At 44.7% G+C, this 24,074-nt stretch overlaps 1 protein-coding gene across 1 annotated transcript in view; it reads right to left on the bottom strand.

Moving 5' to 3' along the window:
• LOC126281638 (acetylcholinesterase-like) overlaps nucleotides 1-24,074 on the bottom strand; it is a 79,932-nt gene that overhangs the window by 34,709 nt on the left and 21,149 nt on the right. Inside the window, exons 3-6 of the mRNA XM_049980770.1 lie at nucleotides 23,032-23,311; nucleotides 18,019-18,204; nucleotides 8,535-8,734; nucleotides 3,371-3,536 (exon numbers count right to left, since the gene is read on the bottom strand). Coding sequence (XP_049836727.1) covers nucleotides 3,371-3,536; nucleotides 8,535-8,734; nucleotides 18,019-18,204; nucleotides 23,032-23,311 — 832 coding nt within the window. The remainder of the gene's footprint in view (nucleotides 1-3,370; nucleotides 3,537-8,534; nucleotides 8,735-18,018; nucleotides 18,205-23,031; nucleotides 23,312-24,074) is intronic.

Below are 24,074 nucleotides of genomic sequence, written 5' to 3'. Positions count from 1 at the left end.
ACTGTGCAGGATCGCATTGTAGAACATCATCGGCATACTCGCCTTCTTCAGCCTTGTAAGTATGCCATCGCCGAACACTATTTCCAGTGGTCATGTCATGAATTACAGTGAGACAAAAATTGTGACCCATACGTCTAACTTTTGGAGTTCTGTTATTAATGAATCCGTGGAAATGCGACTGTCTGGCAGTCAGTCTCTTATTAATCGAGACGGCGGTTTTCAATTGACTTTGGCATGGAATCCAATCGTCCAAAACCTTTGTGTTCTGTATAGCCGGCGTAGTTCTGTGATGGAACGGAGGGAAGGCAACCGAATTGATATCGATGAGACGAGTTTTCACTACGGAGGGCGCGCGGCGGAGCAGAATCGAACGCGCTCAAGTAGCGCATGCGCAACACCAAATGTATCCACCACGCATGTGGAGATGGGCCCTTAAATACCAAGGCTCAGTGCGTTTTCGCCAGAAGGCTCTGCGCCGAAATATTGTGTAGGAAAAAACAAACATCCGGCAGTTCTCCCGAAATCTTGTGGAACAATATGTACGGTGGGTAAGTTTTAAATCTCTCAATGTGCCATTTGCATGTATCCCAAGAAGAATTTTATCCACACGTTTGCAAAATTTTGCTCGAAGGCTAATGGAGAATGTCCAGCTGAGAGAGAGCCCACTCTAGCCAGAAGGTGCCACTCTCAAACTTTCAGAATTGTGTGCATATACAGGATCTAACGGGCATAAGTACATATATTTTTATGTGTGGTATCTTAGTATGTACACACATCATGGGTTTGGTTTTTTTTCTCTGCATCGAACAGTATCCCACAAAAACGTCACAAACTTTACAACCTGATGTTCTCTGCACAGTCACAGCTCCACTAGTAAGTGGATTACGCCTGTTAGTGTAGATTAATCGTTTCGTGTCCATGCCTCCACACTTTACCACTTGACCTACTGCCCAGGGGAAAATAAGCATTAATGGCTTGCCCTGGTCACTTGTACTGGGAGGTATTAACCAACCTAAAAATATAGCATTACTAAAGGCAATAATTATTAGTCTGCAAATATAGATGTAATGTTGCTGAGTACACTTTCCTCAGTCGTCATTAAAAGTATCTGCACTTACCAGGTGTACCGCTATGAAATAAGCGTTTTTTTGTGAAAATGAAACACTAATTTTGAATTGAGAAGTAAAAACATTTTACTCAAAGTACTGACCATTGCTTTCTATACATTTTGACCAACTTTCTGGCAATTTGTGGACGCCACGCCAATAGAAATGTTCGTCTTTTGAAGCAAACCAATCAGACACTCAATTTTCGACTTCTTCGCAGGAATCGAAGTGTTCCTCAGCCAATGCGTGTCCCATTGGTGAAAACAAATGGTTGTCGGAAGGGGCCAAGTCTGGTGAATACGGGTGGGGTAGCAGCTCCCAGCCAAGTGTTTTGGTTGTATCCTGAACCAGTTTTGCTTTGTGTGCAGGTGCATTGTCGTGTAAAAAAAATTACTTTGCCATGTCTTCTGGCCCATTCTGGTCTTTTTTCCATCAATACATAATTCATATTGATCATTTGTTGTCTGTAGCGATTAGTATTCACTGTTTCACCGGGTTTTAGAAGTTCATGATACACCACACCTTTCTGATCCCACCAAACACATTGTCTTCTTGCCGAATCGATCAGGTTTTGCAGTCGATGTTGATGGTTGTCCCGGATTTACCCACGATTTTTCCCGTTTACGATTCTTAAAATAAATCCATTTTTCATCGCCAGTAACAATTCGATGCAAAATTGATTTTCTTTCATGTCTTTGAAGCAAAATTTGACAAATGGTTTTTCTGTTTTCCATCAGTCTTTCATTCAATTCGTGTGGCACCCATTTTCCACACTTTTGTATCTTTCCCATAGCTTTCAGACGGTCAGAAATTGTTTTCTGTGCACCATTTAGCATTGCTGCCATTTTCTTCTGACTCAAAGTATCATCTTCATCCAATATTTCTTGCAATTCGGCGTCCTCGAACTTTTTTGGTGGTCTTCCACGTTCTTCATTTCTTACACCGAAATCATTATTTCTGAACCGTTGAAACCATCTTTTGTATGTTGCTTCTGATAGATCTTCTGATTGATCTCCATATGCCTCGACAAGCATTCGATTCGTCTCTGCAGCACATTTTTTCAAATGAAAACAAAAAACTAATGCTTTCCGCAAATCATCACTTTCTGGTACAAAATTCGACATCGTTAACACGATGAAAACATACGATGTTACTTGTCCTATGGCTTGGTGTATTCTAAATATCTTTGACAAATGTCATACCAACCAAACAAAAAAAATTAAGACTCGTTCACAACAAATGTTCCCTATCGACACCTTTGTCTCTCAACGCTCAATTCATACCGATGCACCTGGTATATCCATTACACTATGTATTAAGGTGGAAATATGTCTTGAAAGTGCTGATGCACGCCGTTCTCGAGACAAATTGTATTTTCAAGCAGCTCTCAACTCTTCTATCCTCCACTGAAAGACTCTCATTTGCGATCATATACAGTACGACTGACCAAAATAATGACTGGATCTTGAGCTCTTGACTACAGACTCGATGGGTACCTCAAGCCGCTCGCACGTTTACACGCACACACACACACACACACAGACACACACACACACACACACACACATACAATACATATATACATACGCACACACACAAGAAGGAAGATTTCGGTTTATGGACTCGTCGCCGACGAGATCGATACAGACGGAGCACAAGTTTTGATTGGAGAAGGATAGAGAAGGAAATCAGCTGTCCCTTTTCAAAGGAACAACGTTCGCCACCTTCAAAAATTCAAAAGGCACTAACCACTGTGGGACGTAACATCTGAGGTCATCAATCCCCTAGACTTAGAACTACTTAAACCTAACTAACCTAAGGACATCACACACATCCATGCCCAAAGCAGGATTCGAACATGCGACCCTAGCAGCCGCGTGGTTCCAGACTGAAGCGCCTAGAACCCTTGGCCACCTCCAGGCTAAAGCGGCCGGCGCCAGCTTCAGTTTATGCGGAAGACGGATGATCGTACAGCAATAATTTAAACGGCCGTCGTCCCCAAACGCACACAAGCATGATGTGATCCGTTCACCTGAAAGAGCTTAGATTACAGCTTTCCCAGTACAATGCAGTAAATCAGTCGCTTACTTTTTACCGTGACAAGTAATTTCCCTTCTTTCCTGGCAGTTCTTTCATGGTGTTGCAAGTTTTATCAGACATTGTACGTAATGATTTCACAAGATGAATACAGGAGTTTCACAAGATGACTACAGGCGACTAACTGGAAATTGCGATAAGTGCTAGAAAGTGAAAGAAACACTCACGGTCAACAAAGATGACGCCGTCTCCTGACGTGTAGCCTTCGATGATCGGAACCTTATTGAAGCGACCACTCCTCAGGATATTGATGGGTGAGTCTGTGAGGAAGGCGCCCTCTACATCTGGTTCTATCGCTGGCAGCCATGCTAAATGCTGCATGCGTACTTTTTCCTGCAAGAGAAGATACAGGAACCGTTGAGGTACAAACAATTCTATTCGGACACAAACAGAGTACATTATTTCTACAGAGCACCTTGTTCCATACTCTTTTCCTGAAATCTTAACGACTCTGTCATCTGTGTAGGCATTCATTTTTCACCTGCATGAGTGTTACCAGCCTAGGCATAGCCGATTCCCTGAATTCTAGCTATGGTTGAGGAGTTTGTGAGAGTTTTTCATGAGGAAGGAAGATTGTTGTTTAACGTACCGTCCACTTCTTGGACATTAGAAGTAGAGTACAAGATCTGAATAGTTCAAGAATGGGAAACGAAATCCGATTTGCCGTTTTGAAGGAACCATCCCGGAATTTGCTTGGAGAGATATCGGCATTCTCCCGAATGCGAAAGTTGTGCGAAGCTGAACTATGTTGATAGTTCTACGGAGCTACACACACACACACACACACACACACATATATATATATATATATATATATATATATATATATATATATATATATCACTCCGTCATCAGGCCACATGTGGCTCACCGGGACCATCCGACCGCCGTGTCATCCTCACTGAGGATGTGGACAGGAGGAGCATGTGTTCAGCACACCGCTCTCCCGGTCGTTATGATGGTTTTTCTTTGACCGGAGCCGCTACTATTCGGTCGAATAGCTCCTCAACAGGCATCACGAGACTGAGTGCACTCCGAAAAATGGCAACAGCGCATGGCGGCCCGGATGGTCACCCATCCAAGCGCCGGCCACGCCCGACAGCGCTTAACTTCATTGATCTGACGGGAACCGGTGTATCCACTGCGGCAGTGCCGTTCCATATATATATATATATATATATATATATATATATATATATATATATATATATATATATAAAAGTCTGTCACGACAACCAAGTTTTTGTTTTCATATTCATTGACCTCACCAACTCGCAACCAAAACTGACAGATTCCAGCCTACTAACATAGACCTCGCCTGAAGATAGGCAAATTAGCGTTAAGCAGGTAAAGGCAACATGAATTAACATAAATAATTGACTGGTCGCCGTTTTTCCAACATTTAAACATGTATTAAAACTAATTCCCAGCAACACATGTGGTAGACTACAGCATGCTCTGCAGAAGCGTCACTTCGCAAAAGTCTTCCAACTCCAAGGTTGACATTTAACGACAATTTCCAAAGAGACATTGTCCCCATCCTAGGTTACCAGGATTCTTCTGAAAAAATCGATATTTATTTACGAAACCTAAACAAAACACACATAGGCCCAAAATTCAAAATGCAATGTAAGAAGACACTGTATTTTATTTTATCGATATTTATGCTCGCTTTTCAAACTCCTCTGTAGGATCTTCTCTTTCTTCCCCGTCGAGAAAAGTACAAAACTGTAGGCACCTGAGTGAGTAACTCATCTTTACCATTAATTCAGTTTCTAACGTAGCCATTGAACAATGGTTTCGCTTAGCTTGCCAAGTGCTCCTCATGAGGTTGAACATTTTTTATGGAGTAGTATTGGAATGGGATATAGAAAACATGAAAGAGACAACTTCGAACAATTTTCCATAGTTTTCATAGTGACGTATAGATTTCATCCGTTTATCATCAGATTTCAGCTTAAAAATGTTCTCCTCTACCTTGAGAAAGGTGTTTAATTGCACAAATTCTTCGAACACCAAATCGTCGTTTACAAGAATTTCATATAGAGGAGCCACTTCTATGAATTCTACAACAGAGCTCTGTTTCCCTGTAAATTAAAATGATTTAAAAACGTTGTACACGCTCTTTTCAAAATCAAATATTTTGTCACGAAAGTCTATACCACGCAGTAAGTAACCTGACGCTTCTCCTTTAAATGTTTTGGCATGATCAATCAACATTTACTCACTTCAAGACGATCGGTAATGCTACGGAGCCACAAAACTGACCTCTTTGTTTCAGAGAGGTTCTGATGTGTTCATAAGATCAAAAAAGTTTGGTATAAGCGCTTCAGCTGATAAAGTTTCGCATTTAACGATGAAAAATAACAACCAATTTCATTATAAAGCCCATATACAAGTCATCTTCGAAAATGTCTCTGAGTATCTTTGATACATACTCCTGCGAGAGGAAGCACGATTTGTTTGGTTCAAAGTTTTTCACTCTTCGTTCTACGATCAGAGCAAGAGACATGCAGCGTGCTGGTATCTGTTTTAAAATCTCTTACCGTTGAATGTCCATACAAGCATTAAATTCCTTTAGTTCACTGACTTTTAGTAGACCGATGAGATTCATTATACATCTTAACAACGGCTTCTGTATCAATTCAAAGCGCATTTGTTACTTGCTTTGCGGCGTTATTCAAGAGATGATAGTTACATGCCGTTTCAGTCAAGTTTCGATATTCCTTGCGCAACTCGATGTGTATATTTTATTCTTTCCAAATTTAGCCTATTCGTTGTCAGCAGGGAAAGCTGCTGATATTCTTCTTTCGTAATGATGCTTTGGTTAGCTCACTTTTGATTCCTGCCGCAATTGAATGAGACGTTTTCTGAGCACGGATATAAAGGAAGGTTAGTGCATACATTTTCTTCAAGAGAAAAATAACGTACTAACAGTGGAAAGATTATAATAACAAAATAATGAAGAGTTCTCTTACCGCTTAATCGTCCCACTTTTGAATACGGATTGAGAACTGACGAAATCAGCTTCGTTGCCTTTGTGCGTCCACGTGAGTATTTATCACATATTTTTGAGTCGGGAAACAACTACGGGAATAAATTGCTGCAGCAGTCCACAGAAACATAACTATGGCTATGTTTAACTGAGTGAAACACAAAGGATGCTTCTGCAGCTTTATTTTTCCTTGCTCTACACTTAAGTGACAGGTAAAAAAAATTACTTATCTGCGTTTTGATGCCTGACTGATGATCATAATTCTGTGTGTTGCAGTGTTTGCGTGTTTCCTAAAGTGCGCATAGTACAGTACAGTAAGTCTTTTGATCATCTTCAGCTTTTCTAAGCTATGAATAAACTTTACATCATACTCTATGAACTTGGTTTTCCGATTTTGTTTTTTTTTTCGTCAGTGACACTCCTTTAGTTTCGCTGTGTGATGGAATCATATTTGCATAAATGTTTCATGAAGGAAATTGCACAACACTATCTAGTTGTTCTTGCAGACAACGACTTATCACTGTTATGATCAACTTCTGACTCGCTACTCAAAAACAATGGCTGTTGAGTTAGGTTTGCCGACTTCACTCTCTGACTAAAACTAAAGAAGGGTTTTCAATTTCAGTAATTTTTATAAGAATATCCTTCACTTTTAACCCCTAATGAACAAGTTAAAGTAGAGATTGCAATATTATACGAAATATTGTCCACTTTTGTATGATCGGGATTTTTATCTATGCCCACAAGGCTTAATCGGGAATAGGATTTTCAGCTGAATTTCATGAAAATCCTGCCCACATCAGGATACCTTGCAGCCCTGTTCCCGTATCACAGAATACCCATTATGAAATGATCCCTTCTGTCGTTTTTGCACCTCACAACCTCATTAGAAAACATGTTATTGAATGTCTCAAACTGGAAGGGACTGGATACCTGTCAGTCTCACTAAACCTGCCCGATACCCATCAATGACTTCTCCAGCACGAACTAAAGTGGCTGCAAGGGATCAATAGACAACCAGATCAGAAACCATCCCCTAAGCGTCCAACACATCGATGACATCCCTCGCTCCACTCTTTTCCTTCAGCAGAAACTCTCAAACGAAATATTAATCTACATTCCAACAAAATCCATGTTCACCTACACACAACGAGTTACGTCGCCGCGTAAAGAATTCCGCTTTCCAATTGTTTCCCGGTACTCTGCATCACAATCGCTTGCGAAAACGCATTCTGGAAATCCAATATGGGACGGGATTAATGCTTTAAAAGAAATGATTAAATTTTGTACCGTACGTATCGGTGCCGGTACCGTCGAGACACTTACGTAACTGAGTATGATTTGCTTTACTTTATTTTGTTGCATGTATCTTCGTTGGAAAAAATAAAAAAGTTAAAAATAAATAAATAAAAAAGTTAAAAAATCGCTATAAAAATATGGCATTTCAGTCCGTCATGACAGAGAACCGATAGTTCTGTAGTGACAAGTTACTCTGTAACTGCAATATATGATCTGAAGATGGGCAGCTAGCCTGAAACCGGCCATAGAAAATAAAAAAAATAGCGAAAAAAGACTGAAATGCCATATTTTTATTTAATGAACGATCGCGGAAATCCCATTACGACAATCATGTCTAGTTTTGATAAAAAAAAATCACTGTTTGCTTCTTTTCCACTACATTATCGTTTCACTGAACGACGAGACTGTGTACTAAATTATCGTTAATGTGAACTCACATGAATAGTATAATGAGTCGTTGTACAATATAACTAACCCCCCGCCACACACACACACACACACTCACACACAGTGTGGGTCGCAAACTAAGTTTACAATCGAAGATATCTCGAACTAACTGCTGTCTGAGACCCAACAGTCCCACATAAGTGGCTCACACTATCTGCTGCTCGTTCACGGAATTTGAATTCACAGGAGTAACGAAGCGAATGCTGTCGACTGAGGCCGAACCGGACACGAACTGCTTCCAGGAAATAAAACGTGGGGATTGACAAAATGCATTCGGCACCTTCTGTCACTAACGACTTGGTCCACTCCACTGGGAATGGGAAATCTGAGAAATATGAAAACTACCGAGTAGGCACGAACTGTGTGCTGGGAAGAAAAACATGTGAGTGAAGAGTCCGCTGACGATCACGAATTGGAGGAATACGATAACTTCCGATTCGGCCCGAGTCGGGTACGAACTCCGAGCGGGGAAGAAAACATACGAGTAATGAAATTTTAGACAGTAACTAAACGGTACTTCGAGTCTCGTGGCATGTTTGTAACTCAGTAATGAATGTAAACCATATCCATCAGCTCCCGACGGAACCCACCGCATCTGTGATGACGTCGTCGTTGTGGCTTACGAGGTCGGCCGCGTCCTGCGCCAGCAGGAAGTCGAGTAGCTGTCGGGAGTCGTTGGTAGAGAGGCCGAGAACCTCCCCCAGCCGGAAGGCCTTCTCCCTCGCGTCCGCCATGATGCCCCACGGACTAATGGCGTCTCCGCTCTGGATTGTCAGACCCTGGAACAGGCCTGCAGGCACAAGGGCCATCAGAAGCCTTCCAGTCACACCTCATTCACTACCAGAAAAAAAAGTCAAGCACCCAGTAGACACGGTCAGATGTCGTACATGTACACACCATCAGCGAGTATGTAAATGATTAGAGCTCCAATTCTCCGTGAGTCGCAGAACACCAGAGTGCATAAGCGTTGTTTATGTTTACTGTTACAACCAGGCCTGGTAGAGTATAGAAGCAGTATGAACAGCGTCGGATGTTGAACGATCACTCTGAAGGACACGGCGATGCTATGTACTCGTGTCACACAGGCATTAATCTTGGGTCTCCATTTGGCCTGCAGGTCGAATCGTGTAGCATCTAGATTTGTGTGGAATTCAGATGTGACAGTCGCCCAATGATAGACTACGTGGGAACGTGAGGGCAGGCATATCGGTAATCAACGTTCCAGTCGACCAAGTTCGACCACCACAAAGGAGGATGTGTTGTGCATCTACATCATATCCCTTCCCATCTGTGCCAGTCATGAGAGAACTCTGTGTCGTCCTGAGCATTTGGTCTGGGGCCAACAGCAGCCAAACTAGGAAACTACCATCACAAGCCTAGGCTGCCACAACACAAACGGCTGCGCTTCGAGTGGTGCTGTGAGCGGAAAGCATGGACTGCTGATGATAAGTGTCGCACTGTGTTCAACACGGAATCGTCGTTCTGCACGACCCTCAGTACCGCCAGTGAGTGTGGCATCCACCAGAGGCAAAATTGAGAGGCGCAGCGGAGTGACCACTAGCGTAATAGTGTCGGGCCAACAGGTATCACTTCAGATCACAGATGAAGGCCACGTATATGCTCTGTTAACTGTTCGGTGCACGTTTTCGACATGGTTCTCACGTCCTCGGAACTTGAAAATAGGTTTCGGCCCGAAACTAGTCATCGAATGAATAAAAAAAGTAAAATTTGCAACTTTCGACTGGTTTTTCATTGTACTTAGACAGAAGTTGCTGACCCACAGATACTCCAGCATGCTGAGTTAACTGTGATGGCACAACTGTACGTCACGTCACGAAAATGCTGCCTCTCGTGTGATATCGTGGTACCATTTTTCAGCAATACAGTGTTAGTCCGCACATTTTTCTCTATGAGCTATCTGCGTGTTCTTGAAGTACTCCAGTGATCATCGAGATCCCCATTTTCCCTCAACTCGCGAAGTTTCATTTCGTTTGCTTCTCCAACTTCTGGGTGCTTCTCTCTTTTTTGTCAGGCGGTGTATATTCGAATAGTTAAACGTGGATAGCTATTTGTTAAACCATGTGTATCTAAGTGCTGTGTTTTACACTTTGGTGTATAATGGATTTTCTTAAATGCCGTAACTTCCAGGATCCCTGCGTAAAGCTACTTCAGGATTGCCACACCAAGCACACACAACTGACAAACCTTCACTCGCACCTTTACATTTCCCGCCAGCACTATATTCCAGGTTCAGGCTGCTTGCTGTCCTAAGTGATTGACCGTTGCGGGATTCGTTTGTTGGGTGTTCTTCCCTACTGAACAAAGTCGGAAGTAAATTCGTTAAATTTTACGAGTGGAAACGATCAAAGTCGTTCTCTTGGTCCGGTGCGTACCGTACAAGTTCAGTTGAGACAGACGGTTAGCACTTTACGTGTCTGCTTTGAGAAAGAAAAACTTACTGGTCGTCCACTTCTCTCCGTTAACAACCAGATCGCATGAACTTCTGTAGCTCTCAGTATTAAGAAATACAGTGTTATGAAGATCTGCAAATAAATGTAAAAGAGTAAAATGGAAACTCTGCGTAAAAATGCTGTATTCATAAGCGGATCACCTAAATCGATTCATTGGCTGAAGATACAAACATCCGGTACTCAACAAATTATTGGTCACCTTTAAGGAAGTAAGTGCCTGCATTTTTCAGCGATGCTGTAAATTGTTATTTTTTGTTCTGTGCAATCTGGGCTCTCACGATGTGCATTGACTTGGCTCTAAGCTACTCATGGGTAGAGAAGACGTAACTGGGTTGTTGATCTGGAAACGTACTACACTCGTAGTAATAGGTTAATAAACACACCGATCTGTCGCTCGTAATGAAATCGAGAGGGAGAGCGCTTTTGACATGCGAGAGAGTGGAACATAATGCGTCACATTTAACTCAGACATCTCGTTTTAGAGACATGGCAGGGTTCCGGTTTGGATCAAATAGATAAATTATATTTTCCTATGATCTCATTCGCACAATATGTACACCTATCTTAAAATTTTGATACCGTAAATAATACTAAAATGAAAGCTTTAGGCACCTCTTCCAGAATAGACTGTCTCCAGTTCTTAAGTTTTACAAGGGGTAATTTGCGGTTTTGAGCGAGGTGAATTAAATGTGAGATTACGAGTATGTTCCGTGCCAGATGTTACTGCCTTATTGTGCGCTCCCATGCGATTTGTGAAGTGTCAGTCCTAAAGCAATTCTGAATGGAATACAGCATACCCGTAGACATCCACCATCCAATGGTCTCTAAGACTTTCCAAAATATCTGGTGGCGGTTTCAATACAAATCATCCGTTATTTTAACTCCAGTTTCAGTGCTCAGCACCGAGAAAACAAACTAATACTGGAGCGCTTCATTTCATTACCAGATAGTGATAGGTCCGCAGATGGTGGTTCTAGTGGTTACTACACCAATGAGAATTAAACCCATATTCCTGCAGGCATTCATCATAGCTAACAGTTAGGGAGCTGGTTCGGAGATTATATTCTCCAGTTTCATTAAACCTTCGTGATGTACCGAATGGATTATGGATCTACTGTATTGAAGATGATCAATGCTGCACAGCCTGAGGACAGTCTGTTCATGATACGTGCCTGTAGGACCAGATCAGCAGCCAGCCGCTATGTTGTCGGTATGATCGGGCGCCATTGTCCATCCTGCATCAATTCCTATGGATAGTCAAGTGTGCAAGTTCTTGCCTAATACGCACTCAACGACATTCCACTTGCCCGCTCACTCCAACGTGTAATTGGTTTACCCACCAGATAAAATTACCTCCTATATCGTACACTGCTTCCTCTTGGACAGATCTTACCTGTCGTACAGACCCTTTTTTTTTTCCTCCTGCCATCAATATAACCAACATTATGCATCAACGTAAGTTTCCCATCTACATTTCCCACATTAAAATCCTTACTTTCCACTTCCCAGAAATTGTGTTTAATCTTCCTGTACGCACCTTCAACTTTTCCTGCATCTTTTCCACTTCACAAGCATGTCCCGTCCACTCTGATAGTGTGTCTTATCTCCTTATATCAGTACAATTTGCGAGCATTTAATAGTAGTTTCTTTCTTTCTCTTCCCTTTTATCAGTAGTGTATAGCATTTGCCCGCATCTCGTGGTCGTGCGGTAGCGTTCTCGCTTCCCACGCCCGGGTTCCCGGGTTCGATTCCCGACGGGGTTGGGGATTTTCTCTGCCTCGTGGTGGCTGGGTGTTGTGTGAATGTCCTTAGGTTAGTTAGGTTTAAGTAGTTCTAAGTTCTAGGGGACTGATGACCATAGCTGTTAAGTCCCATAGTGCTCAGAGCCATTTGAACCATTTGTTCATTTTCGCTCCTTTGCAAAACAACTCTTCTAACGAAGAACTTTTAAGGTATGCGTTTTAGAGCACGTGTTTACTGGACAATTCTTTCTTGTTTTGGTCCATACTACCAGTACCCAAAATATGGAAAGCAAAGATCTTGCAGTAGAAAAGATTTGTTTCACAGTATCAAAGATCAAGAATTGCTCACAACTCCCAGGGTATGCGGTTTAGAGCCCATGTTTACTTGACTTTGTTTCGAATGATTATTCCTGTCATATCCACGAATATTGACCATCACTCCTGACACCATGTATAACAACGATAAAAAATGAATCATTAACTGATGGACTATATACAAATTACAACAATCGTCGGTAGAAGTAAATAAATTTAACGGTAAACTTTGGTAACATGTTCTAAGGGTGTATATATACTAAGATGGTATTTGTTCTTTCGGACAAGTCCGAAAGAAAAGATACCATCGGTGACCATACAGCTCATTAGAATGAAATTACAAAGAAATGAACACCCTTAGCTGCTTACAGGCGTTGACATACGTCAAAGCGGACAGATGAAAATATGTGCCCCGACCGGGACTCGAACCCGGGATCTTCTGCTTTCGCGGGAGGCGCGCCAGAGATAAATCCCTGCAGTCGCGCTATCGTCTGTGACCTCGGTGGCTCAGATAGAACAGCAGTTCGACGCTAGCGGCCGTGCGAAGCGGAGGTCCGATACTTCCGCCTGTGCGGCGTGCGCGAGTGTTCGTTTACTTGTGGACTTAGTCTGCGCGCGGGCTACTAACAACGATCATGGCGAACAAGTACAGGAAAACTACTTTACGATTCAATTTCTGCAAAGACTAAGAACGACCAAAGGCTTTAGCAGTGGAACGTTTCATTCGAGAGGAAGTCAAGATACCGCCAAACGATATTGTCGGAATTCACCTGTCCATCATTAGTCCCACGGTGTATGTTAAGATGGTAAATGACGCGGCGTGTGAGAGAATTCTACAGGCGACAAAAGCAGGTCTCCGATTTTGCCATAGTGACGGGAATGTCGTCACGGTAACTGTAGAACATGCTGGTCTGGGTATACGGACAATACGTTCTTAACGGAGTGCGACAGATCACTACTGATCTTCAGAAGCACGTACCGTCCTATCTGAGAAGTGGTGGTTGTCGGGCGGTGGTGATTTACGATGGTCAACCACGTACATGTTCTGGCTGTGGCCAGGAGGGACACCTCAGGTCGAACTGTATGCAACGGCGGATTACGCAACTGCCTTCAGATGTGCGGAAGCCATCGCCGGCGGTGACAGTACTACCGATCACCTATGCCAAAGCCCTCACTGCGTCCGCTGATGACCGAAAGAACACAGCCCCGGTGGAAGATCAAGATGGAACTCTCCGATACCTTGTCGCAGATGTCGGGATGACAGAGGATGCTGCTCCATCGAGCATACAATCTACAGCAACAACATCAGATGAGACCGAACTCCCACCAAGCACACCGATAGTACACGAAGCAGTTCCAGCCACTCTGAGAGGACAACATTAGTTTCGACCGAACTCCCGCCAGGTACAACGATGGGAATCGAAACATTTCCAATTCCTACGGATGCTTTTCTGTCGGGCAGCCGTGATTCCCTACAATCTGAGGACACGGAAGGAAGAACACGCAAACAACGTTCCCCGAAAAGGAGGAAACGGCGGCGTCGCACAACATCTCCTCGGGATGACTCCCCTTGCCCCGACGACGATGTGCCTGTAGACCAAGACGACACAACAGCCTCTACGAAACAGGATGAGGCAATAGGAACTGTTCGATCAGACCCACAGCGGTCTGTCACATTGACAGTACCGAGACGTGGTGATGCTGAAGAGGAATCACAGCCAGTTGGCTCTCCAGACGCAGATGCTGTGGCTATGGACACAAATATAGCACAGCCTGAAAAGATGTGGTATGACGATATTAAGGACGTCATACAGAGGCAGCCGGCACTCACGAAGACGGCCTAATAATTGCTGAAGGTGAAGAGAGAGGGGCGAGAGAACGCCTTCTAACTCAGCCCCCAGCGCCGATCCAGGGAGATGTTGTTGCGCCTCGACAGAGTGGGATTCAACGCCATGCGAACCGTATTGCGACATTAAATATAAATGACGTGCGTTCACCGGCCAAAATACACCTACTGAAGGAAACGATTTGGGCATCTGATGTGGATATTGCTTTGCTGCAGGAAGTCCACATAGCTACACTCCCATACGTCGCAGGCTACCAATCCTATTCGTCACATGGAGATCACAATGGGAGTGGGGTGGCAGTTTACGTGCGAGATGGCTTCCCAGGGGAAAACGTGTGTCATCTTCCTTACGGCCAGGGGAATGGCTCTCACGACGTTTGGGACACGCATCATCAATCTTTATGCACAGTCGGTAAATAATCTGCGGCGGGAAAGGGCGCGATTTTATGCAGAAGACATTGCTCCACTATTCCATGGACGTTATGAATGTGTAATAATTGGTGGAGATTTCAATTGTGTTCTCAGCCAGAATGACCAATGGCTTCAAGCAAACATCAGCCAGGAGTTGCGAATCGTTGTCAACGACCTTTTACTTAGTGACACGTGGGAATTGCGACATGGAGATGCACTGGGATACACCTATGTGACAAGTCATTCGGCGAGCAGATTAGATCGCATTTATACCTCACGGGCTCATGCAAATGATGTCCAGGACGCGGAACGCTGGCCATTGGCATTTTCCGATCACAGCGCTTACATCTGTACGGTGCTTCTTCCCCGTAGGGAGGTGTGGAACAGTAAGGCCCCGTGGAAACTAAACATTCAACATCTACATGATCCTGAATGCCGTCAACGGATCCTTGAGACATGGACGATGTGCGAGCGAAGGGTTGGAAGTTATACGACGATGCTTGATTGGTGGCTGACTTGTGCTAAACCGGCGCTTCGCCGTACGTTCATCTCATATAGCAGGGAGATGATAGAATGGCGCCACCGTACCACCGACTTTTATTTTGCAGCACTGCGCGACCTGGATGATGGTCCGCCGGGACGGGACATAAGGATCGAACGCAAAAGGATGAAAGCTAAACTAGTGGCTTTAGCTCGGAAACACCTTCAGGGAACCATGGTGCGCGCCAGATGTCAGGATACGACAATGCACGAGATTCCTTCCATGCACCACGTCGTGAATGCACTATAATTACGGTCACACATTATCGCCCCATCAGCCTGCTTAATGCCGACTATAAGATCTTTGCACGGTTGTTAGCGTCCCGATGTCGTATGTTAATTCGTAGCGTTCTCTCTCCAGAACAGACGACACCGGGTGGATCGGTGAATGTGCAAACAGCTGCTGGCGAATGCCGTGATGTGATAGCGCTGGCGGAGGAGTGCAGGCTTAAAGCGGCGATGGTGGCGGTTGATTTTGACAGTGCTTTTGATAAGGTGCGCCACAACCATCTGTACGTTGTACTGGAACAAATGGGATTTCCAGACCGTTTTACTGGTCTGATTAGAAGGTTTTATGGGGGCGCAGAATCCTTGGTACAGATTAATGGGCGTATATCAGGGCCCATTCAAACTCGACGATCCATTCGCCACGGCTGCCCTCTTTCGATGCTGCTGTTCGCGATAGCGTTGGAACCATTAATTGGGAGGCTAACCAATTCTCTTTCTGGGATGGAACTACGGGGCTACACCTTCAAATGTCGTGCCTATGCGGACGACCTCCTGCTGCTCGTTCGCTCTGAGGAAGAGGTGAAGACGATCCTTGAACTGTTGTTGGACCACAGTGTGAAGGCTGTTAGTGCAGTTAACATGTACAAATTGGCGGCAATACCGGTTGGAAGGGGCGTTACGCCGGAAGAAATCAGTCCGTTTCCTTACGTGCAACGATTCCGCTATCTCGGCATAGACTTTACCTCGACTGTAAAACGTACTGCGCCAGTTAACTACCGACCTATTTTACAGACAACACGTACCATGGTCCAACAACATCTCCTACGGCGCCTTGATCCTTTGCAGCGAGTCGAGTATCTGAACACTTATGTGGTTTCTCGAATGGTGCATATTTCGCAGATCCTGCCCCTACCACTCACGCTCGGACGTCTACTTCAATCAGCACTAGGCTATTTTGTGATGATTGGATCGCCCCTCAAGGTGCAATACGAAACGCTCACGCTCCCTACGGACAAGGGGGGACTCGGACTTACGAATGTTCACTGCCGAGCGACGGCGCCCCTTCTAGCCATGATGTACAAGTGGACGTGATTCCCTTACATCCCGCCTACTGGATCTCCTGGTTCCAGCGTCCCTCACACCTCCGGTGGCGGTGGACAACATTTCGCCACATTTTGCGCATGTCTCAACATTTATCGTGGAACTTAGTTATATCAGAGACGAGCTTCCGCGCACGAGACGGTCATGCGCGAAGGATTTTTATGTTTGGCTGCTACGACGGATAAGTCGTAATGTCATTGAACTCAAACACCCCAGGTGGCATTGGCCGAAGATTGGAGACATGTGCACCAAAAATTCCTTCCTACCTTCGTTCGGGCACTGTGGTTCTCTGTAGCCTGTGGCAAGTTCAACATCAACCAACGGCTGCATGCAACTGGACTAGTGGACACTCCACTATGCCCGAAATGTCAACAAGTGGATGACGACCATCACCGCTTAACTTGTATCGCGGTGGAGGACGTCTGGCTCCTAGGAAGACAGAAGGTGGCTTGCTACCTCCGTGTGACCCCGCAAGATATTGCTGCTGCTTTCTTCTTACATCTAGAGAGTGACTACTTTCCGGCCACTAAATGTCAGTCGGTCATCTGGGTCACAGGTTGGACGATCGCGTACCTCTACGGGGATGCTGCCAAGTCGCGACTTCACTTTTGGTATTTCTTGCAGCTATCCCACAACGAGGCTCATAGATGGTCACACTATCGTAAAACCTTTGCCAACTATCTTCAGGCAGTCTTCCTTGACCCCCCCCCCCCCCCCCCATGCAGTTGGGATGTGCCAGGTTCCGTCGGTGTGCACATTTGACAGCTGATAATAAACCTCAAGCTTTTCTCACCACTCAATATGTAATGCACATACTATACGATGAAATGATCTACATGTTCCTTTTAACAGAGTGATATTTATTGAAAATAAATAAATAAATAAAAAACAACATCCCTGTTCCTTTAAATTTTTGATTTTTTAAAATGATTTTTTTCTTTTTTGTGTGCAGAAGATGCATTTCATTTAGTGTTTGTGAACTGCCTAATTTTGTATCCAAATAGAATACCAATAAATAAATGTTACCAAAAAAAGTTGGTAAAAAAAGTACATAGGGGATCTTCGGTTCATGTCCCAGCCGGACACGAACATTTTCACTCGTAACTGCCCATTCCTGATGCACTTGATATCATCAGTTGCTCCCCTTTCTACCCACTCCACCTTCAACTTAAATAATAACTTTCATGTTGTGACATGCTTAGGACCAAATTGATAACGAGTAAAATTATAAAGGTCTATACAATAAAAAAGGAATCAGGAGTGGGTATCAGCTTATTTAGTGTAGTAATTGTCGTGGACGCTTTTTATGACTTTTTCATTTATAGACATTGGTCACAATTGTCACTGCCATTTATTGCAGCGCTGAGAAAGCATTTAACACAGAATTGAGAGACGGTTGCCCACATCGACAGCTGATTACCTGCAGAGCTGGGCGACAAGAGGTGGTGCGACACCGAACAGCCGCCAGCACTAGAGCCACCGGCGGTTATTCTCTCAGGGTCTCCACCGAAGGCTGCGATGTTCTGATTCACCCACCGCAGAGCCATCACCTGGTCCTTCATACCGGCGTTTCCTGGGATCACTTCATCTTGTGTGCTTAGATAACCTGGAAAAAGCAAGAAATTTTATATACATGTTCGTATAACAAATAAGAGACCGAGTCAGGTCTACATTTTTCGCTGAGAGATCAAGACAATGTGGCATTCATGAGCAAGAGGGAGGTACTGGTAAAGGATTTACTGCACGCGGATTCCGTAGAACTATTATCCAGTGAAACAAGTGTGTATGTATCTTGTGGAGCACTTGCGCTCCAGCCGCTGTGGAAGAGCGGTTCCAGGCGCTTCAGTCCGGAACCGCGCTGCCGCTACGGTCACAGGTTCGAATCCTGCATCAGGCATGGATGTGTGTGATGTCCTTAGGTTAGTTAGGTTTAGGTCGTTCTAAGTCTATGGGACTGATGACCTCAGATGTTAAGTCCCATAGCGCTTAGAGCCATTCGTACCATTTGAGCACTTAAGCACTTTAGCGATCTCAGCTACTAGGACTGGTCATGAGTGAATAAGAGTGAACACTATGAGTCCTACTAACATTGTGTTAATGAAAGTAATCTATCAATGAAATTAAATTTCGGCATCCGCTGTAGATGGCGTATCCGCCACAAATCTATAGAGGTATCCAGCAGAAATCCTGCTTGTTGTGCAATAGAATAACATAAATCTCGTGGTGAAACTTCATAAGAAGAAGAGAAAAACGTAACTCCCTCTTAAGGACACGGCAACATTAGAGAGAACTGTTTTCTGATACAGAGACCGTACACGAATGTGACCACTGACAACAACATGCTCTTATTGCTGTATTTATTTTATCTGATTAGAGCTGTCATTTCTTCTCGAAAATCTAACCAACATTTTATATACTCTCTCTCCTGTTAATATGGCAAAGTTCATAGAATACTATCACGTGTTATAGTGAAGCATTAGTGTCCAAAACGTAAGGACGAAATAACTTTCGCATGATGTGTCACTGCCAAGAAACATAGCTCGATGAAACTTGGACCTTACATAGAAAGAACTGTTGCAGTATAATATGGAAGATACCTTATTAAGACGAACAGAAATGACACTTTTATTCAAAGACAATAATTATACCGAAGTCACAGCTGTCTATTATGGTCCCCTGGTCATTACAAAAAAGCAGGACATGGTTCTTAATAGGGTATGTGGCACTACGAACGGCAGTGCATGCTCCGCCACGTGCCCCTACAAAGTTGATGAGGAGTTCTTGTGGTGGACCTGCCCTCATTTGGTGAGAGGTGGGAACACGTAATGTACCCATGAACATCATATAACGTGATCATTTGGTGGGCCAGGTGTTATGGTGTGAGAAGGGTAATGTTGCATTGCCGTACTGACCTCCATATCTTTGAACACGGTACTCCCACCAATCAACGTTGTTGTCGCACTGTACTTCTTCGTTAGGTGAGTCTTTTCAGGGTTTCATTCAGCACTGCCTTCATTTTTATGAGTGATAATGCACGACCGCATAGAACCACACAAGTGAAGGAACTATTGGAACGAGAGGATTCTTGGCGAATGGACTGGCCTTCCTGCTTCCCCAACTTAATCCTAACGAGTACGTGTGAGATGTGTTGGCAGACATTGCAGCACGTCCACATGCTTCAGATGCAGAGTTGTTGGAAGATGTCCAAGACAGGGAGTGTTTTTTCCTCCACGATAACACCCCAGCTAATTCAGCACGCGATATACTAACACATGCTCCTTTTTTGGACTATCAAATCTTGCAACCCCCTCCCACCCTCTCCCTCTGCCTACATGGCCTCCCGTATTTTTCTGACAAGGCACCCGGTAAATACTTCCTCTTTCCTCGGATGAAGAAGCTATTGCGTGGCAGGTATTTCCAAATAGACAACGAGATGATTTTCGAGTCGTAAATGTTTCAAATGTGTGTGAATTCCAAAGGGACCAAACTGCTGAGGTCATCGGTCCCTAAACTTACACACTACTTAAACTAGTGGAAACTGTATATATGAAGGTAGTATCTGTTCCCGAAAGAACAGATACCATTGATGAAAGTGCAGCTTCTCTAGAATGAAATGATAATTAAATCGATATCCTAGCTGCAATCAGGCGTTGATATACATCATTGGGGACATGTTGAAAATGTGTGCACCGACCGGGATCTCCTGCTTACATGGAAGACGCTCTGTCCAACTGAGCCACCGAGGGCACAGAGGATAGAGCGCCTGCAGGGACTTATCCCTTGCACGCTCCCCTTGACACCCACATTCCCAACATGTCCACACCACTACATACGTAGTGCGCCTAATAGATGTTTTCCCATCACACTCATTACTCGTGGTTCAGTTGGATAGAGCGTCTGCCACGGAAGCAGGAGATCCGGGGTTCGAGTCCCTGTCGGGGCATACATTTTCAACGTATCCCCAATGATGTATATCAACGCCTGTTTGTAGCTAGGGTGTCGATTTAATTATAATTTCATTCTAGAGAAGCTGCACGGTCATGAATGGTAATTGTTCTTTCGGGAACAGATACTACCTTCACATATAGTTAAAATATGGCTACACGGGCATTGACCTTCTCGTGCGAACGCACACGCTATGTCCCAACTCGTACGGGACTTGGTAGATTACTCTGTCTTACTGATGGGTGATTGTGCAGAGAAGGGCTAACACTAGTTAGATTTTTTTCAAAGAAAACTTTGCTAATACCACTAGTAATTGCTAGTTTCTTAATTTTGATATTTCGCTGTCGGGGAAAAAATAGCAACACCAAGTAGGAGTTGTGCGACGTAAACGACAATTCGTAGGATAGTTCCTATATCCGAAAGACGATGCCTTTTAAAATTTCACACTAGTCGCACAAGAATGCAGCTAGTAGCGCCTCTATAATGATGCAGATCATGATTTCTGTAGATATACGTTGCAACTGTCGTGAGCGTTAGTCTGAGATTGGACATGTTGCCAAGAATGTCTGTAAGGTGACAAAGACACCATTATCAGCACCTCACTGAGTCTGAACGAGGTCGTGTAGTAGGGCTACGAGAAGCTGGGCGCTCATTCTGCGATATTGCAGGAAGACTTGACAGATATGCAGCCACTGTACGTTATTGCTGGCAGCAATGGTCACGAAAATGTACGGACCGCAAGAAGACCGGGCTGCCGACAGCCATGTGAGACAACCGAGAGGAATGACCGTCGTGTTCGATGTACGACTCTGGCACATCGTACTGCTCCTGCAACAGCAATCTGAACAGCAGTTGGCACCGAAGTGACACAACAAACTGTTACAAATCAGTTACTTCAAGGACAGCTCTGAGCTAGAAGCCTTGTAGCGTGCATTCCACTGACCCCAAAATACTGCCGTTTGCGACTACAGTGGTGTCAAAGGAGAGCCCATTGGAAACTGGTCTCGCGACTGTGACAGTGATGGTCGTGTATTGGTTAGCAGGTGGCCAGTTGAGGGGATTTCGTAAGAAAGCAGAGCCCTCTAGTGGTTATTCCAAGCACACTGACTAAAAATTTGTACGTCAATCTGGCGATTCGACCTGCCATTCATTAACAGCGCACCAGGGGCCGTTTTTTAATAGGATAATGCTCGCCCACATACCGCTCTTGTAACCCAACATGCTCTACACTGTCGACATGTTACCTTAGCCTGCTCGAGCAATAGCCCTGTCTCCAATCGAGTACGTATGGAACATCATCGGACAAGAAGTCCAGAGTCACCCATAAACAGTATTAACCGTCCCTATAATGACCGACAAAGTGCAACAGCACGGAACTTCATTCCACAAACTGAGATCCGGCATCTGTGGAACACATTGCAAGCACGTTTGCACTCAACACTGTGGCGGTTACACGGATTGTAAATGTACCAGCATCTCAAATTTGTAAAGGATTATCTCGCACGTAGATTAACCTGTGATCTCGCAATGTTAATCATTTACATATGTTACCTATACAAATGTATTCCCGAAATTTCATTACTCTACACCAATTATTTTTTGGTGCTGCGATTTTTTTCCCGTCAGTGTATATAGCGACGTTTTATAATTTTCTTTTTTTTAAATTCTTTATTGAATTTCAATTCCCCGGCGGGGCGGGCTGGTAGCAGCATATGTGCTGCTCTTCCGGTAAAAGACAATAATGATACAACAGAAGACATTTAAAATTACAAAGGAGAAAATATGGCGAACAAAAATATAAAAAAGGAGCAACATAATGGGCGAGAACAGACAAAAAGGGGTAAAATGGAGACAAAACCCTAAAAAGTACTGAGCACAGAAAACCGCACACTGGGAGACTTAAAAGAACAGAAGGTGAAGTATGGCTTCAGCATAAAAGTATCGATGGACGGCGTAGCACATAACGATCACTGATAGTAACACTATGTAGAAGTCCAGCACACAACTAAAGTCACAGCTCTCGACGCACAGGAGAACAGCACCAAACACAACACTGACTAGCAGACTGATGATGATGAGCAGACAGAGGATCCGCCAAGCGGATGGAGATGGAGATGAGGGAGAAGGGAAGAAGAGAGGGAGGAGACGGGTGGGGGGAGCGCCAAAGAGGGCCGGGGAGGGAAGGTCGTGGGAGGGAAACAGTTGAGGATGGGGTACAGGAACTCGGGGGGGGGGGGGGGGAGGAAACTCCGCCCTGGAAGAAGGAGGGGAAAGGAAAAGGGGGGCCCTGGGGGGGGGGGGGGCGACATTTTATAAGAAGATCGGTCCTTCATAACCTGACTTACATCGTACAGGACCACAAACAACTAATCGTGACAGAGAGCCTCGGTACAGGAACAACGCGCCACTTATTTGCTCCACAGCAGACATAACCTGCCACGAGTAGTCGATTGAGACAAGCAAGTCGCTGGTGTACGAGGGACTTTACCGAGTGGTCCCAGGCGATAGTTGACGGCGACGACGGCCACGCCCTCTTCGATGAACAGGTCTGGCCCGTAGATGCGGGTGGCGCCGCTGCCTCCCGTGAAGCCCCCGCCGGGGATCAGCACGTAGACGGCGAAGGGCGCGGAGGTGTTGAGGGGCACGTGAACATTGAGGTAGAGGCAGTCCTCGGAGCCCGCCTCGGGGCCTCCCGGCTCCTGCACGCAGGCCGACCCCTCCTCCAGGGCGTCGCGCACGCCTTCCCAGCTGTCGGCCGCCTGCGGAGCCTGCAAACATCGCGGCCGTTACGCAGCAGCCCCTCAAACGTCGCAACGTACTCAATACTTCTAATACTGTCCGTCTGAAGGGACCGGAAGCAGCGGTTATAAATACGTTAGGGTACAACCATTAAAGTTAGCAACATACCGGTTGCCATCAGATGACAGAAGGTAAGCTCTGTCGGGCTAGGCTAGCACTTGGATGGCTGACCATCCGGTCTGCCCAACGCTCTTAGCAAGTGGGGTTCACTCAGCCCTTCTGAGGCAAACTGACGAGCTGCTTGATTGACAAGTAGCGGCTCCGGTCTCAGAAATTGACATACGGCCGGGAGAGCGCTGTGCTCACCACACACACACTGCATCCGTTGACACCTCTGGGCTAGATATGACACGGCGGCCGGTCGGTGCCGTTGGGCCTTTATGGCCTGTTCGGAAGAAGTTTTTTTATAAAACACATCAAAAGCACACAAGATCAAAATATAAAAACAAAATTGAGGCATACGAGCGGGAACCCACAAAAAACCGCAATTATTTTTTAGCAGCTACATATTTTCAAATTTATAAATTATATAGTGCCGTAATCATTCGCCTTTTTTTTCGATTTTATTACGCAAATCCTGATTTCGGCTAGTAGCTAGCCATTCTCAATTCACTATTTTCTATTCTCAATGCATGTAAGTCTCTGTTGTTCGGGCGTCCGTCACAGTTCTTTGAATACTTGCATGCATTGATAATAGAAAACAGTGTATTGAGAATGGCTAGCTACTAGCCG

Source organism: Schistocerca gregaria, chromosome 7, assembly GCF_023897955.1.
Source record: "Schistocerca gregaria isolate iqSchGreg1 chromosome 7, iqSchGreg1.2, whole genome shotgun sequence".
Taxonomy (NCBI): domain Eukaryota; kingdom Metazoa; phylum Arthropoda; class Insecta; order Orthoptera; family Acrididae; genus Schistocerca; species Schistocerca gregaria.
Note: the sequence above shows the minus strand (reverse complement) of the source record. Positions and strands in the feature narration are given on the sequence as shown.